General features: G+C 38.6%; 1 protein-coding gene across 1 annotated transcript; it reads left to right on the forward strand.

Moving 5' to 3' along the window:
* Nucleotides 1-243: 243 nt before the first annotated feature.
* LOC121377160 (gamma-interferon-inducible lysosomal thiol reductase-like) lies at nt 244-12,403 on the forward strand. Its single transcript, XM_041505065.1, has 7 exons — nt 244-426; nt 4,462-4,644; nt 6,818-6,892; nt 7,883-7,981; nt 9,341-9,490; nt 10,597-10,665; nt 12,297-12,403. Exons 1-7 carry the CDS (start codon nt 310-312, stop codon nt 12,354-12,356), a joined length of 753 nt encoding a protein of 250 aa, XP_041360999.1. The 5' UTR covers nt 244-309; the 3' UTR covers nt 12,357-12,403.
* Nucleotides 12,404-13,042: the final 639 nt, after the last annotated feature.

Genomic DNA, 13,042 nt, shown 5'->3' on the forward strand with positions numbered 1-13,042 from the left:
GGGTAACTCCCCGTATGCACTTCTGTATTAAATCCCTAAACTATGTTAGATGCTATCTAACCTTACACCCCATTCATCCCCTGTCTGTCACAACTAATTAAAGCCTATTGTGCTGTTGTTATCGTAACCGACCGTGCAGAGAATCGCCAAGACAAATGGCAGAAAACAATAAAAGAACAAAAATTGTTATCATGTGACTAGAATTGTCACATGATTAACATTGCAGTCACATGATTACACAGCGGTGTGTTTGATAATTATAGTGACCGTGCATATTCGTCAATCAACTTGTAGAAGGAACATTTCGTTATGGATGTGATGAAGTTTTGTTTGGTTTTGTGTGTTGTAGTAGCGACTACTTACGCACGTTGCAACTTTCCTCCTAGGTTGTGGTGTTCCAGCAAGGAAATCGCAAAGTCGTGTCACGTAAGACCGTAAAATTCTGTCAAAAAGTTTATCTTTCACTCTTTTTCAATTTCCAGTGCAATTCAAGTTTAGTAACTGATCTTAAGTAATTTTAGTAACCAATCGAGATTGTAATATATTTCTGTTCATGGAGGGTTTTAATTTATTTTTAAAAATTAGTTTTGTTTGGTTGTTGTTGGGATGGGGGGGGGGGGGGGGGGGCCTTGTAGTTTATCAAGATTAACGTTGACTCCAAGTCGAAGTGCAAGCACTTGCAGTCAACGTTAATCTTGATGATATAGGGACGTTATTACTGGAATGGGGATTTTAAATTTAAAAATATACATATTGTTTTCATTTATACCATGATGTCTTGAATAGTGATTCTTTTCCAAGGCAATACTTGTTAACAACATGCTTGGTCATGATTACTGGTCAAAAATAAATGTGTATTTGGTTAAAGGGACACACCCTAGTTACAGTTATTTGTTAACCATTACAGCGTTGTTTTTCGCTATTAAACCCCATTTTTCACAAATAAAATTGCACTTTACTTACATTTTATTATTTAGAATACACCTTAAGTGCTTTTTGGTAATCCTGATGTTTGTAAAACCATGAAATGCATTTTTTGCATTTTTTCACAAGACGTGCTATCGAGAAAAAAACAATCTTTTTTAAGAGGGAATCTTCCTGTGTAAACGTCACAGATGTTGGTATACCACGTGACCGTTATAATTTTGGTTCGGTTTGTTTTCTTGTGCACGGTTCGCGCAATCAACATCCGATTTGTTGTTGTTCATTTGTGAGATTTTTCTTCACAGTTCGTGAACATTTTCAGTAACAATAAAGTTCAGACAAGTAAGTGTCTCAAAAACTAATAATTTTGCTAAGTCTTACGATATCTGGAGAGGGGATACAACCAGGACAGAACAGTTGGAACATGTCCAGGAGAGGTGAAAAGAATGCACCCCAAGTCTGTGCGCACTGTGAAATTTGTCATGACGTAGGCATTGTTGTGCTTCGAGCGACATCTACCAGTGACATCAGAATACTAACTTTCAAAATTATTTCAAGCAATTGGGACATGGGGATTCCCATGGTATTTATCGATATAAAACCTGCTTTTTTACTCCATTTGATAAAAACATGATCTAAGTGTGTTACAGGTTTGTAGATTAACCAAATTATAATTTATTTTCGCTGGATGGAACTAGGGTGTGCGGCTTTAAAGTAAAGTTTGTTTTATTTAATGACGCCACTAGAGCACATTGATTTTTTATTTTATCATCGGCTATTGGACGTCAAACATATGGTCATTCTGACACTGTTTTTTATAGGAAACCCACTGTCACCACATAGGCTACTGTTTTACAACAGGCAACAAGGGATCTTTTATTTGTGCTTCAAACAGGTAGGATAGCACAAACCATGGCCTTTGTTGAACCAGTTATGGATCACTGGTCAGTGCAAGTGGTTTACACCTACCCATTGAGCCTTACGGATCACTCACTCAGGGTTTGGAGTCGGTATTTGGATTAAAAATCACATGCCTCAACTGGGATCCGAACCCAGTACCTACCAGCCTGTAGACCAATGGCCTAACCACGACGCCACCGAGGCCGGTTTGTATGAATCATAGTCATAACGGCCCCAGTACTAAACAGCCTTAACAATAATTGGTCAAAACGGCCCTAAAAAAGTCAAAACGGCCAAAGTGAAAAAGTCAAAACGGCCCTTAACAAAAGTCAAAACGGCCAAAGTGAAAAAGTCATAATGGCCCTTGAAAAAGGTCAAGACGGCCTTAGATATAATACTTCAAAAATGTATTTCATCTACACAAAGTGTCGAGAAAGATAACTGTGCAAAGACAGTTTTTATAGTACGGTCTCACTACACGGATATTATCTGCATCTTATTTATGTTTGAATAAACAAAGAGTTTAAAATCTACATATGTGGTTAGTGTACTAGTACATCTGTGTTAATATCTAGATTTTAAGTACAGGTAAGTTTTGGAGAAACATGAATAGTTATTATTATAACCATTTCAAACACATCACCCGAGCCATTATACAAGAGATTGAACCAAGCAAAGGGCATCCCACCCCAACCCCACCTCAAAGCCCAAACCCCAAAAATGAGAGGGAACGCTAACAAATACATTTACGATGAAAACTATTTATTACAAACTATGGTTGCATTAAACCCGTATTTTATTGATATTTAAGGAAGAGCTCTCTTTCAAGATTAACTCACGGCAATCTTTTTTTTACCCAGTGCAGAGAGAAAAAGTTACTCCTGTTGATTTGACAATTAACAAAACACTCCAAATACCTAACCGATTACCTAATAAAAACACGAATGGTATCATGAAATGTTTGTAAAGCAGATTTTATACAAACTCGATACTCACTATAGAAGTTAAAAGGCTAATTGCTGTTACCTGCCGACGGTATCAAAGATCGGTCTATCGGTCTTTTCAAATACAAGGTCAATTCGTGGTCTTAATTATATTAGTAAATTGGGGGACAGGCCCGTTGTGGCCCCCGGGTGAGCAGCGCCACTAGGAACTCGTTCAGACGATACGCACTCACCCGGAAAGCCTAGGTGGTCCCCCCCCCCCCTTCCCTTTCTGTGATTGAATTATTAAAATAATGAATTACAGGGCGGGCACGCACGATACCCCGACGAGTAGCGCCACATGGAACTCGTCCAGGGGGCACGGCCGGGTCGGTCTATCAGTGTTGTTAAATAAAATGTTAATTGGTGGTCTTAATTGCAATAGTATATTGCGTTGTGTAGGCTAATAAATTGTTACCAGTGATTCCGTTGTTTTGGTTGTTTTTATACATATTTTTGAACTGCCTGTGATATAGGCTATATTGATTACTAATTATTACTAATGGGAATTAATTTAACGTGATAGTACCTATTGGCCGTTCTGACCATTTTCTTTGGCCCTTTTAACTTTTTTCTTTGGCCGTTTTGACTTTTTTCTTTGGCCGTTCTGACTTACATGTTCAGGGCCGTTTAATCATGGGGCCGTTTTGACCGCATACCGTTTGTATTTGGTTATGACTTGTACTACAAGGTGTTATATAGCACATTAACTGATTAAGAATATCATTAATATTACAAACACCCTTCAAATGTTTTTGTTTGATATTTACTAAGTGAAGTTTGACGTAAATGGTCTCACATTTCTTTATACCGGTACATTACATGTAGCAAAACATTGCTTAGTGTTAAAAACTGTTCATGGTTATTATGTTGGGGGCCGTTCAAATATTACATAACACTATATTTGGCAAAATTAGACACCCACCCACCCTCTTGTAATGCTAGACCATACACCCCCCAAAATATTATGTAACGCTCGGAGGTAACCCCCCCCCCCCAACACACAGACAATGCAACGTGGCAATGTTTATTTATACCCATGTGTACTACGATGATGTCATTAAAGTGACGTATTGCTGTATTGATGGGAAAAAACCCAGCGTGTTTTCACTTGCGCCATTTTAAAATGTATTCTAGCATTTCAGCTTGATTTATAATTGTTTTGGGTTTACATTTACCTCTAAAAACCTACACTATATATTGATGGCATGGCATGTTTAAGAGAAGACAAAATTGTTTTACGTAACACTGTTCAATACACACACCCCACCCCTTGTAACGCCACATAACACTTGGACTTACACCCACCCCATTACTCCCCCTCTCTCGCTCTCTCCCTCTCCCTCTCTCTCTCTCTCTCTCTCTCTCTCTCTCTCTCACTCTCACTCTCACTCTCTCTCTCTCTCTCTCTCTCTCTCTCTCAATCTCTCTCTCTCTCTCTCAATCTCTCTCGCTCTCTCTCCCTCTCCCTCGCTTTCTCTCTCTCTCTCTCTCTCTCTCTCTCTCTCTCTCTCTCTCTCTCTCTCTCTCTCTCTCTCTCTCTCAATCTCAATCGAGTGTCAAAATAACCATAATATGTTAGACACTAAATCATCCATCTCTCTCATTTACTCATTTGATTCATGCCTGTTAATTAATTGTTTTCTGTTTGCAGGTTTTCCAACAGTGTAAGGAATGGAATACTCCCGTACAGATGGCGCCACCAGTCAACTTCACTCTGTATTACGAGTCCCTGTGTCCCGATTGTAAACACTTCATGACGACAATGCTCTACCGAGTTTTCCAACAAATCGGCCACATCATGAATCTGTCACTTGTTCCGTACGGCAATGCAAGGGTAAGGAATGGAAGGAAGGAACTGTTTTATTTAACAACGCACTCAACACATTTTATTTATGGCTATACGGCATCGGATGGGTAAGGAATGGGGATCTGGGTGGTGATCCAATAGTCCATTATGATATCCCCCACTCCCATGGCTAGTGATATTCAATGTTGGACTAGCAAATAATTACGTTTGCCATGCCTGACGGCTATTGGAAAATTTTTGTCAAATCTGCAGTTAAGTCTATTTTGTAAATATGAATATCCTTCCTCCACCACCGCCTCCCAATGTTAGTGTTTTTAAGCTCTCTCTCTCTCTCTCTCTCTCTCTCTCTCTCTCTCTCTCTCTCTCTCTCTCTCTCTCTCTCTCTCTCTCTCTCTCTCTCTCTCTCTCTCGGTGACATATCCAATTATTACTATTAATTAGTAAAATTATTTTATCTTAAAGTAGGGCTAGTGAATTTTTAATTGTGGCTAGTAATTTTTTTTAATCACTGATCCCATGGCTAGTGGATTTTATAAAAATTCAAGAAGCCCAGACTGATAAAATAATCAGGTGAAGGGGTCGAATTAAAAAAAAAATTGGGAGGGCACGGGAAATGTTTTCTCCAGTTTGATAACAAACATTAGGGCACCAAGGCAAGTTGGAGGGGAACCAAGGCAAACGTTTTCTTCAAAAGAGGGGCATGAAAGCAAATATTTTACATTGTACAATGTACTACAACATACATTCCATTATATAGTCATACATTCCATTATACAACATACATTCCATTGTATAGTCATACATTCCATTATACAACATATATTCCATTATACAACATACATTCCATTGTATAATCATACATTAAAGGGACACACCCTAGTTACGGCTAGTTGTTAACCATTACGGCGTTGTTTTTCACTATTAAACCCATTTTTTCACAAATAAAATTGCACTTTACTTACCGTTTATTATTTAGAATATACATTTCCATTAACCTGAAGTGTTTTTTGGTAATCCTGGTTTTTGTAATACCACAAAATGCATTTTTCTTATTTCTTAAAAACGCACGCATGTTTGAGAAAAAACCGTTGAGCAGACAAGGTCTAATCTATTTTTAGACAGGATATTTCCATTTCAGTGTCACAGACGTTGGTATACCACGTGACCGTTATCATTTTGGTTCGGTTTGTTTTCTCGTGCACGGTTCGCGCAATCAACATCCGATTTGTTGTTGTTCATTTGTGCGATTTTTCTTCACAGTTCGTGAACATTTTCAGTAACAATAAAGTTCAGACAAGTAAGTGTCTCAATACAAAACGTTACAAACCCTTAAAACCAATAATTTTGCTAAGTCTTACGATATCTGGAGAGGGGATACAACCAAGACAGAACAGTTGGAACATGTCCAGGAGAGGTGAAAAGAACGCACCCCAAGTCTGTGCGCACTCTGTGAAATTTATCGTGACGTAGAAATTGTTGTGCTTCGAGCGACATCTACCGTGACATCAGAATACTAACTTTCATAATTATTTCAAGCAATTGGGACATGGGGATTCCCATGGTATTTATCGATATAAAACCTGCTTTTTCACTCCATTTGATAAAAACGTGATCTAAGTGTGTTACAGGTTTGTAGATTAACCAAATTATAATTTATTTTCGCTGGATGGAACTAGGGTGTGCGGCTTTAATACCTTGTATATCATACATTTGTTGTACAACATACACTGTGCCATACGTATTACATTGTACAACATATATTACAATGTCCAATATACTTTACATTGTACATTACAAATGGGGAAACATTATTCTTTCCAGTGACATGCAATTTATGTTTAATATTATAACAAAAATTGAATTTAACACCATGGGCATCACCAGGATTTTCTTGAAAATGGATTAATTTTAGTTGTATGTGAAGTCAGAAAACCCTGGGCTACCACTAATCTCGAGCTCTACTTAAAACCAGGGGCATAGTGTGATCTGGACCTGGGGGGGAGGGGGGATTTCGAATATCAACCAAGTGAACCCTTTTTCTATTTTGTTTTTGCACCACCAGAAACTCCATATGTATAAACCTGTATGTTTTAGTTCTAAAAGCGGATCATTTGCTTCAGCGGGGGGGGGGTGTTTCGTCTGAACCCTTCCAGCCTATGCCCCTTAGAACAGCACCCTACTGTACATATTAATGTTTCAGGAAACAAAAGAAGGCAATCACTGGAAGTTTGAATGTCAGCACGGGAAACAGGAGTGTGTGGGTAATGTCATAGAGGTTTGTATTTTAATAATTCTTATCAGTTCTCTAATTGGTCCAACCAGAGGCAGAGGTGGATCTGGGGGGGGGGGGGGCTGGGGCCCAGGCCCCGCCCTAAATTTGTGACATTTATATATTTTATTATATATTAATTTTCATTTTTTTTACGATCCCCCTCCAAACCTTCCCAAAAGTTCCCTTGGCATTTCGCCTCATGTCATTGTGGCCCCCCTAAATGGATTTTCTAGATCCGCCACTGAGAGGGGACTATAGGTTTCATCACGACTGTTTTTTCACAATGTCTTAAGAGATTGAGCTGACATTTTGTGTATTACTTTATCATGTAATGTCAGGGATAGCTCTGGGTGAGAAGAACATTTTGCGAAATTATCTATTAAAATTTTTAAAATTGCAGAAACTTTGTTATTTTTTAACAGAATATCAATTATTACAGTGAATTTTTTCGGCAAATTAAAATAAAATTTGCCAATTGTTTTAGCAAGTGCCAGAGCTAGCCCTGACTGTTAAAGATTAAGTTTGAATTTCATGGTGATTTACTAATTTTTTCACAGAATTATGGCCCTTGAATGTATGAAATACCTAAAGTGTTCGGGTTATTATTTATTTTGTTTTCTGAATAATGCTGAATATTTTTCGTAATTTTCAGACCTGTGCTATTCATTTGGTGAACAACATACCGAAAGTGTTTGGGTTTATTTATTAAAGATTTTTATTTTCTGAATATTTGTTGTAATTTTCAGACCTGTGCTATTCGTCTGGTGAACAACATGTAATGGTACTACACATATTTGTTTATATAATACTGTATTGAAACTTGAATGTATACCATGCTTATATATAAATGTATAGCATTTAAAATAAAATAGATGTAGTGTGGGCTGGAGGCCTTAAAGTTGAATGAAACACTTTTGTAAAAAAAAAAAAAAAAAAAAAAAAAATTCAATACTTGTTTTCTGAATAATTCTGAATATTTGTTGTAATTTTCAGACCTGTGCTATTCGTCTGGTGAACAACATACCGAAAGTGTTTGGATTTATTCACTGCATGGAGAAGAGTATCAAACTGCCCCTACATGCTGCCAAGCAGGTTCGAGATAACTGGCAAATCAGGGCTTCTAGAATTTTTATAAAATCCACTAGCCATCGGATCAGTAATTTAAAGAATTTACTAGCCACAATTAAAAATTCACTAGCCCTATTTTACTTTAAGTTAATACAAATTTACTAAATAATAGTAATAATCAGATATGTCACCTAGAGCTTAAAAACAGTAACATTGGTGGTTGGGGTGGGGGCAGGATATTCATATTTACAAAATTGACGTAACAGCAACATTTGACTTGTTTTTTCACTAGCCATCGGGCATGGCAATAATGGTTATTTACTAGCCCGACATTGAATATCACTAGCCATGGGAGTGGGACTACCATAATCTAGAAACCCTGTCTGGCATGGCAATAGTGGTTATTTACTAGCCCGACATTGAATATTACTAGCCATGGGAGTGGGACTACCATAATCTAGAAGCCCTGTCTGGCATGGCAATAGTGGTTATTTACTAGCCCAACACTGAATATCACTAGCCATGGGAGTGGGGCTACCATAATCTAGAAGCCCTGTCTGGCATGGCAATAGTGGTTATTTACTAGCCCGACATTGAATATCACTAGCCATGGGAATGGGGCTACCATAATCTAGAAACCCTGCAAATATACTGTATTACATGGGCAAATCCATGAAATATTTAAGGGGGAGGGGGGGGGGGGTCAAATAGGAAATGAGCACATAGACCAACTTATCAAAAGGGCGTCCCAATGAAAAACAAATTAAACGAGGAATAAAAGGGACATTTGAATATTTTAAAATATTAGTGATTTTAAAATTGGGTGAAATCAACATAAATGATATATTAGTGACATAGAACTGTAACGCGATCAGCATATTACATAAAACAAAATGAGGCTCCGCTGAAAAAAAAAAGAGATTTATTTTTATGTTATGCAGCTTACAGACAACTTAAATTTGGCAAAAATTGCATTAATGTGCATGCTAATTACCTATTGTTGTTTGTTAAACATACAGTTTTATCAGTGGCATGCAACCAATGTTGTGTGTTCAATTAATCACCAACAAAATAATTTTACGAAAGTATTTATCTTTTTAAAATTTATCTTTAAAAAAATATTAGCGTTTTGTATGGCATCACTATATTTGCTACAGGGAACATTTTGTTTTCTAAATCTTGATTAGCGATATTTATAGTCTATAGAAAATTGATAAGCAACTACTGTTTGATGTTTTAAAATTGTGTAGCAATCTCTGAAACTTGCGTAGCAAATCTCGATGCGATACTGAACAAAATGTTCCCTGCGCTAATATTTTATGCTCGCTAACACGTCCTGATTTACGGTAATATTATATCGTGGTTTATTTTCTTACTCTTCAGTGTGCGAAGATGTATCCCAATATTCCACTGAACAAAGTTTTATTGTGCGCCAACGGAACACAGGGAAATGAATGGGAACACCAGATGGCGCTTCAGACTCAAGCTTTACAACCTCCTCATCAATACGTACCTTGGGTTACTTTAAATGGAGTAAGTATTAGTATTATTAATAGTTGAGGTAGCCACCTTTGAGACATCATGTGACGATTCTGCTCACACCTCCTATTTTAAGAGAACTGGCAGGACTGTAATGGAGTCTAGTTCCACCGTGTTCGTTTGCAATTCCTCATTTCTGAGACTGAGGGAATCGTGCATCGAGCGCGGCCTAATTTTACTGATGTTCCGATACGGTTATTCTGATTTCACGGCCAGGTGTATATGGCAGCCTCTCCGAGGTTTAGTAAACACGTTGCGCATATTGGGCAAATTTATGTGCGCCATCAGGCGCATTGGCATAATTGTTTTTGGGCCATTCATAAAAAAAATAGTGGCAATGACGCGTCCTAGAATGAACACTGCTGTGGTATGTGCTATCCTGTATGTGGGATGGTGACTATAAAAGATCCCTTGCTACTAATGGAAAAGTGTCGACTCTCTAAGTCTGTCGTAATTACCAAGTGCCTGCCATCCAATAGCTGATGATTAATAAATCAGTGTGCTCTGATGGTGGTGGTAAACAAAACAAACTTTTTCACGGTTTGACACAGACTGTATTATAATATGTATTTTAAATTACTTCTTTACGTCACATTGGTTAGTCACGGTTTGACACAGACTGTATTATAATATGTATTTTAAATTACTTCTTTACGTCACATTGGTTAGTCACGGTTTGACACAGACTGTATTATAATATGTATTTTAAATTACGTCTTTACGTCACATTGGTTAGTCACGGTTTGACACAGACTGTATTATAATATGTCTTTTAAATTACGTCTTTACATCACATTGGTTAGTCACGGTTTGACACAGACTGTATCATAATATGTCTTTTAAATTACGTCTTTACATCACATTGGTTAGTCACGGTTTGACACAGACTGTATCATAATATGTATTTTAAATTACGTCTTTACATCACATTGGTTAGTCACGGTTTGACACAGACTGTATCATAATATGTATTTTAAATTACTTCTTTACATCACATTGGTTAGTCACGGTTTGACACAGACTGTATTATAATATGTATTTTACATTACTTCTTTACATCACATTGGTTAGTCACGGTTAATAAAAAATTTCTCATTTAGATTCACACAGAAGAAATTCAAAATGAAGCAGAAAAAGATCTACTGAAGTTAATTTGTGACACGTATACTGTGAGTATTTCTACTGAAGTTAACTTGTGACACGTATACTGTGAGTATTTCTACTGAAGTTACTTTGTGACACGCATACTGTGAGTATTTCTACTGAAGTTAATTTGTGACATGTATACTGTATTTCTACTGAAGTTAATTTGTGACACGTATACTGTGAGTATTTCTACTGAAATTAACTTGTGACACATACTGTGAGTATTTCTACTGAAGTTAACGTGTGACAAGTATACTGTATTTCTACCAAAGTTAACTTGTGACACGTATACTGTGAGTATTTCTACTGAAGTTAACTTGTGACACGTATACTGCGAGTATTTCTACTGAAGTTAACTTGTGACACGTATACTGCGAGTATTTCTACTGAAGTTAATTTGTGACACGTATACTGTGAGTATTTCTACTGAAGTTAATTTGTGACATGTATATTGTGAGTATTTCCAAGGCTATCTACTGAAGTTAGTTTGTGACATATCAGTGGACTGCACCCTCACCCCATTCCACAGGACTAAACCCCATATCAGTGGACTCCACCCCACCCCATTCCACAGGACTACACCCCATATCAGTGGACTCCACCCCCACCCCATTCCACAGGAATACACTCCCATATCGGTGGAATGCACCCCCACCCCATTCCACAGGACTACACTCCCATATCAGTGGACTCCACCCCATATCAGTGGACTCCACCCTCACCCCATTCCACAGGACTACACTCCCATATCATTGGACTCCACCCCCACCCCATTCCACAGGATTACACTCCCATATCATTGGACTCCACCCCACCCCATTCCATTGGACTCCACCCCATATCAGTGAACTCCACCCCACACCATTCCACAGGACTACACTCTCATATCAGTGGACTCCACCCCATACCATTGGACTCCACTCCATACCACAGGACTACACCCACATATCAGTGGACCCCATTCCACTGGACTCCACCCCACCCCATTCCACAGGACTACACCCACATATCATTGGATTCCACCCCACCCCATTCCACTGGACTACACCCCCATATCAGTGGACTCCACCCCACCCCATTCCACTGGACTACGCCCCCATATCAGTGGACTCCACCCCCACCCCACCCCATTCCACAGGACTCCACCCAATATCATTGGACTACACCCCCATTCCACTGATGTACACACCCATATCAGTGGAGTCCACCCCATATCATTGGACTCCACCCCCACCCCACCCCATTCCACCCCATATCATTGGACTACACTCCCATATCAGTGGACTCCACCCATTCCACTGGACTCCACCCCTTTTTCAGTGGACTCCATCCCCTTTCTAATGGACTCCATCCCCTTTGTCTCTCTGTCTCTGTCGCTGTCTCTCACAATCACACCAGCCTTAAGGGTGATAGATTCTGGGTTCATATCCAAGTGACTACTGTAACCCTAAATTAGTTCATAGCTAACTGGACAGGTGATGATGATCAAATTTAGCTTCTTTCTCACCAACCATTAATCCACGGTCCTGGACAGACCGCCCTCAGAGATTGTTCTTCAACCTTAATAGGACTTAACCACCAAAATAAATTGAAACCTTCTAGTCAATTCTTTCTAGGCCTACTTGTTTAATATGATTTCGTCATTTCTTTTCAGGGCACTAAACCTTCAGCCTGTCATCAGAAAGAGTCCATTAGAAGATGCCAGAATAAATAATGACCTTCAGCCTGTCAACAGAAAGAGTCCATTAGAAGATATCAGAATAAATAATGACCTTCAGCCTGTCAACAGAAAGAGTCCATTAGAAGATGCCAGAATAAATAATGACACTCGCGTAGGAAGTGTGGGGGGGGGGGGGGGGGTAGGTATTTTGCTTTATAATAGTGTAAAAGTGTGTAAATATAAAAGTGTGCCGCCCCCCCCCCCTTTTTGGCACCTTCGTACGCCACTGTTTAAATGATTAAACGTATGTAGTTGCGTTACTGCCGTACCTGTAATAATTAATGGCTGCCTTAAACTATTGGACTCATTCGTGAAGTAGCAGACCTCACCATTTAAGGAAGCGATCCCTCTTCTCTCCATCATACCCTGATTCTAGTTCAAGGAGAGTAGTAAATTAGCTCCCCTTAGCTTGTAAATTTAAACGTAGTCCAGCAGAGCTTGAAATAGGAAGTAAAATACGTCCTGCTGTTATTTTTTAAAAGTAGCAGATCAAACGAAATATGCCCTGCTAAGAAAACAAATATGTCCTGCTACAAACAAGACTGAGGGAGGGGGAAGTTTGGGACAGTGTGTGGAAAATCAGAATCTCGATGTGAGATATATTTTAGTGAATTATGGAATTAAAATATAACACAATTACGCAGTGGCGTAGCGTGGGTTGCCAGCGCCCGGGGCAAGTA

Source organism: Gigantopelta aegis, chromosome 7 (genome assembly GCF_016097555.1).
Source record: "Gigantopelta aegis isolate Gae_Host chromosome 7, Gae_host_genome, whole genome shotgun sequence".
NCBI lineage: Eukaryota > Metazoa > Mollusca > Gastropoda > Neomphalida > Peltospiridae > Gigantopelta > Gigantopelta aegis.

What these genes read in the sequence shown, in the direction of transcription:
- LOC121377160 (XM_041505065.1), top strand. Translation starts at nt 310, where the DNA reads ATGGATGTGATGAAGTTTTGTTTGGTTTTGTGTGTTGTAGTAGCGACT. An exon ending in AAATCGCAAAGTCGTGTCAC is followed by an intron (nt 427 to 4,461) that starts GTAAGACCGTAA and finishes TTCTGTTTGCAG; the next exon opens with GTTTTCCAACAGTGTAAGGA. An exon ending in TAATTTGTGACACGTATACT is followed by an intron (nt 10,666 to 12,296) that starts GTGAGTATTTCT and finishes ATTTCTTTTCAG; the next exon opens with GGCACTAAACCTTCAGCCTG.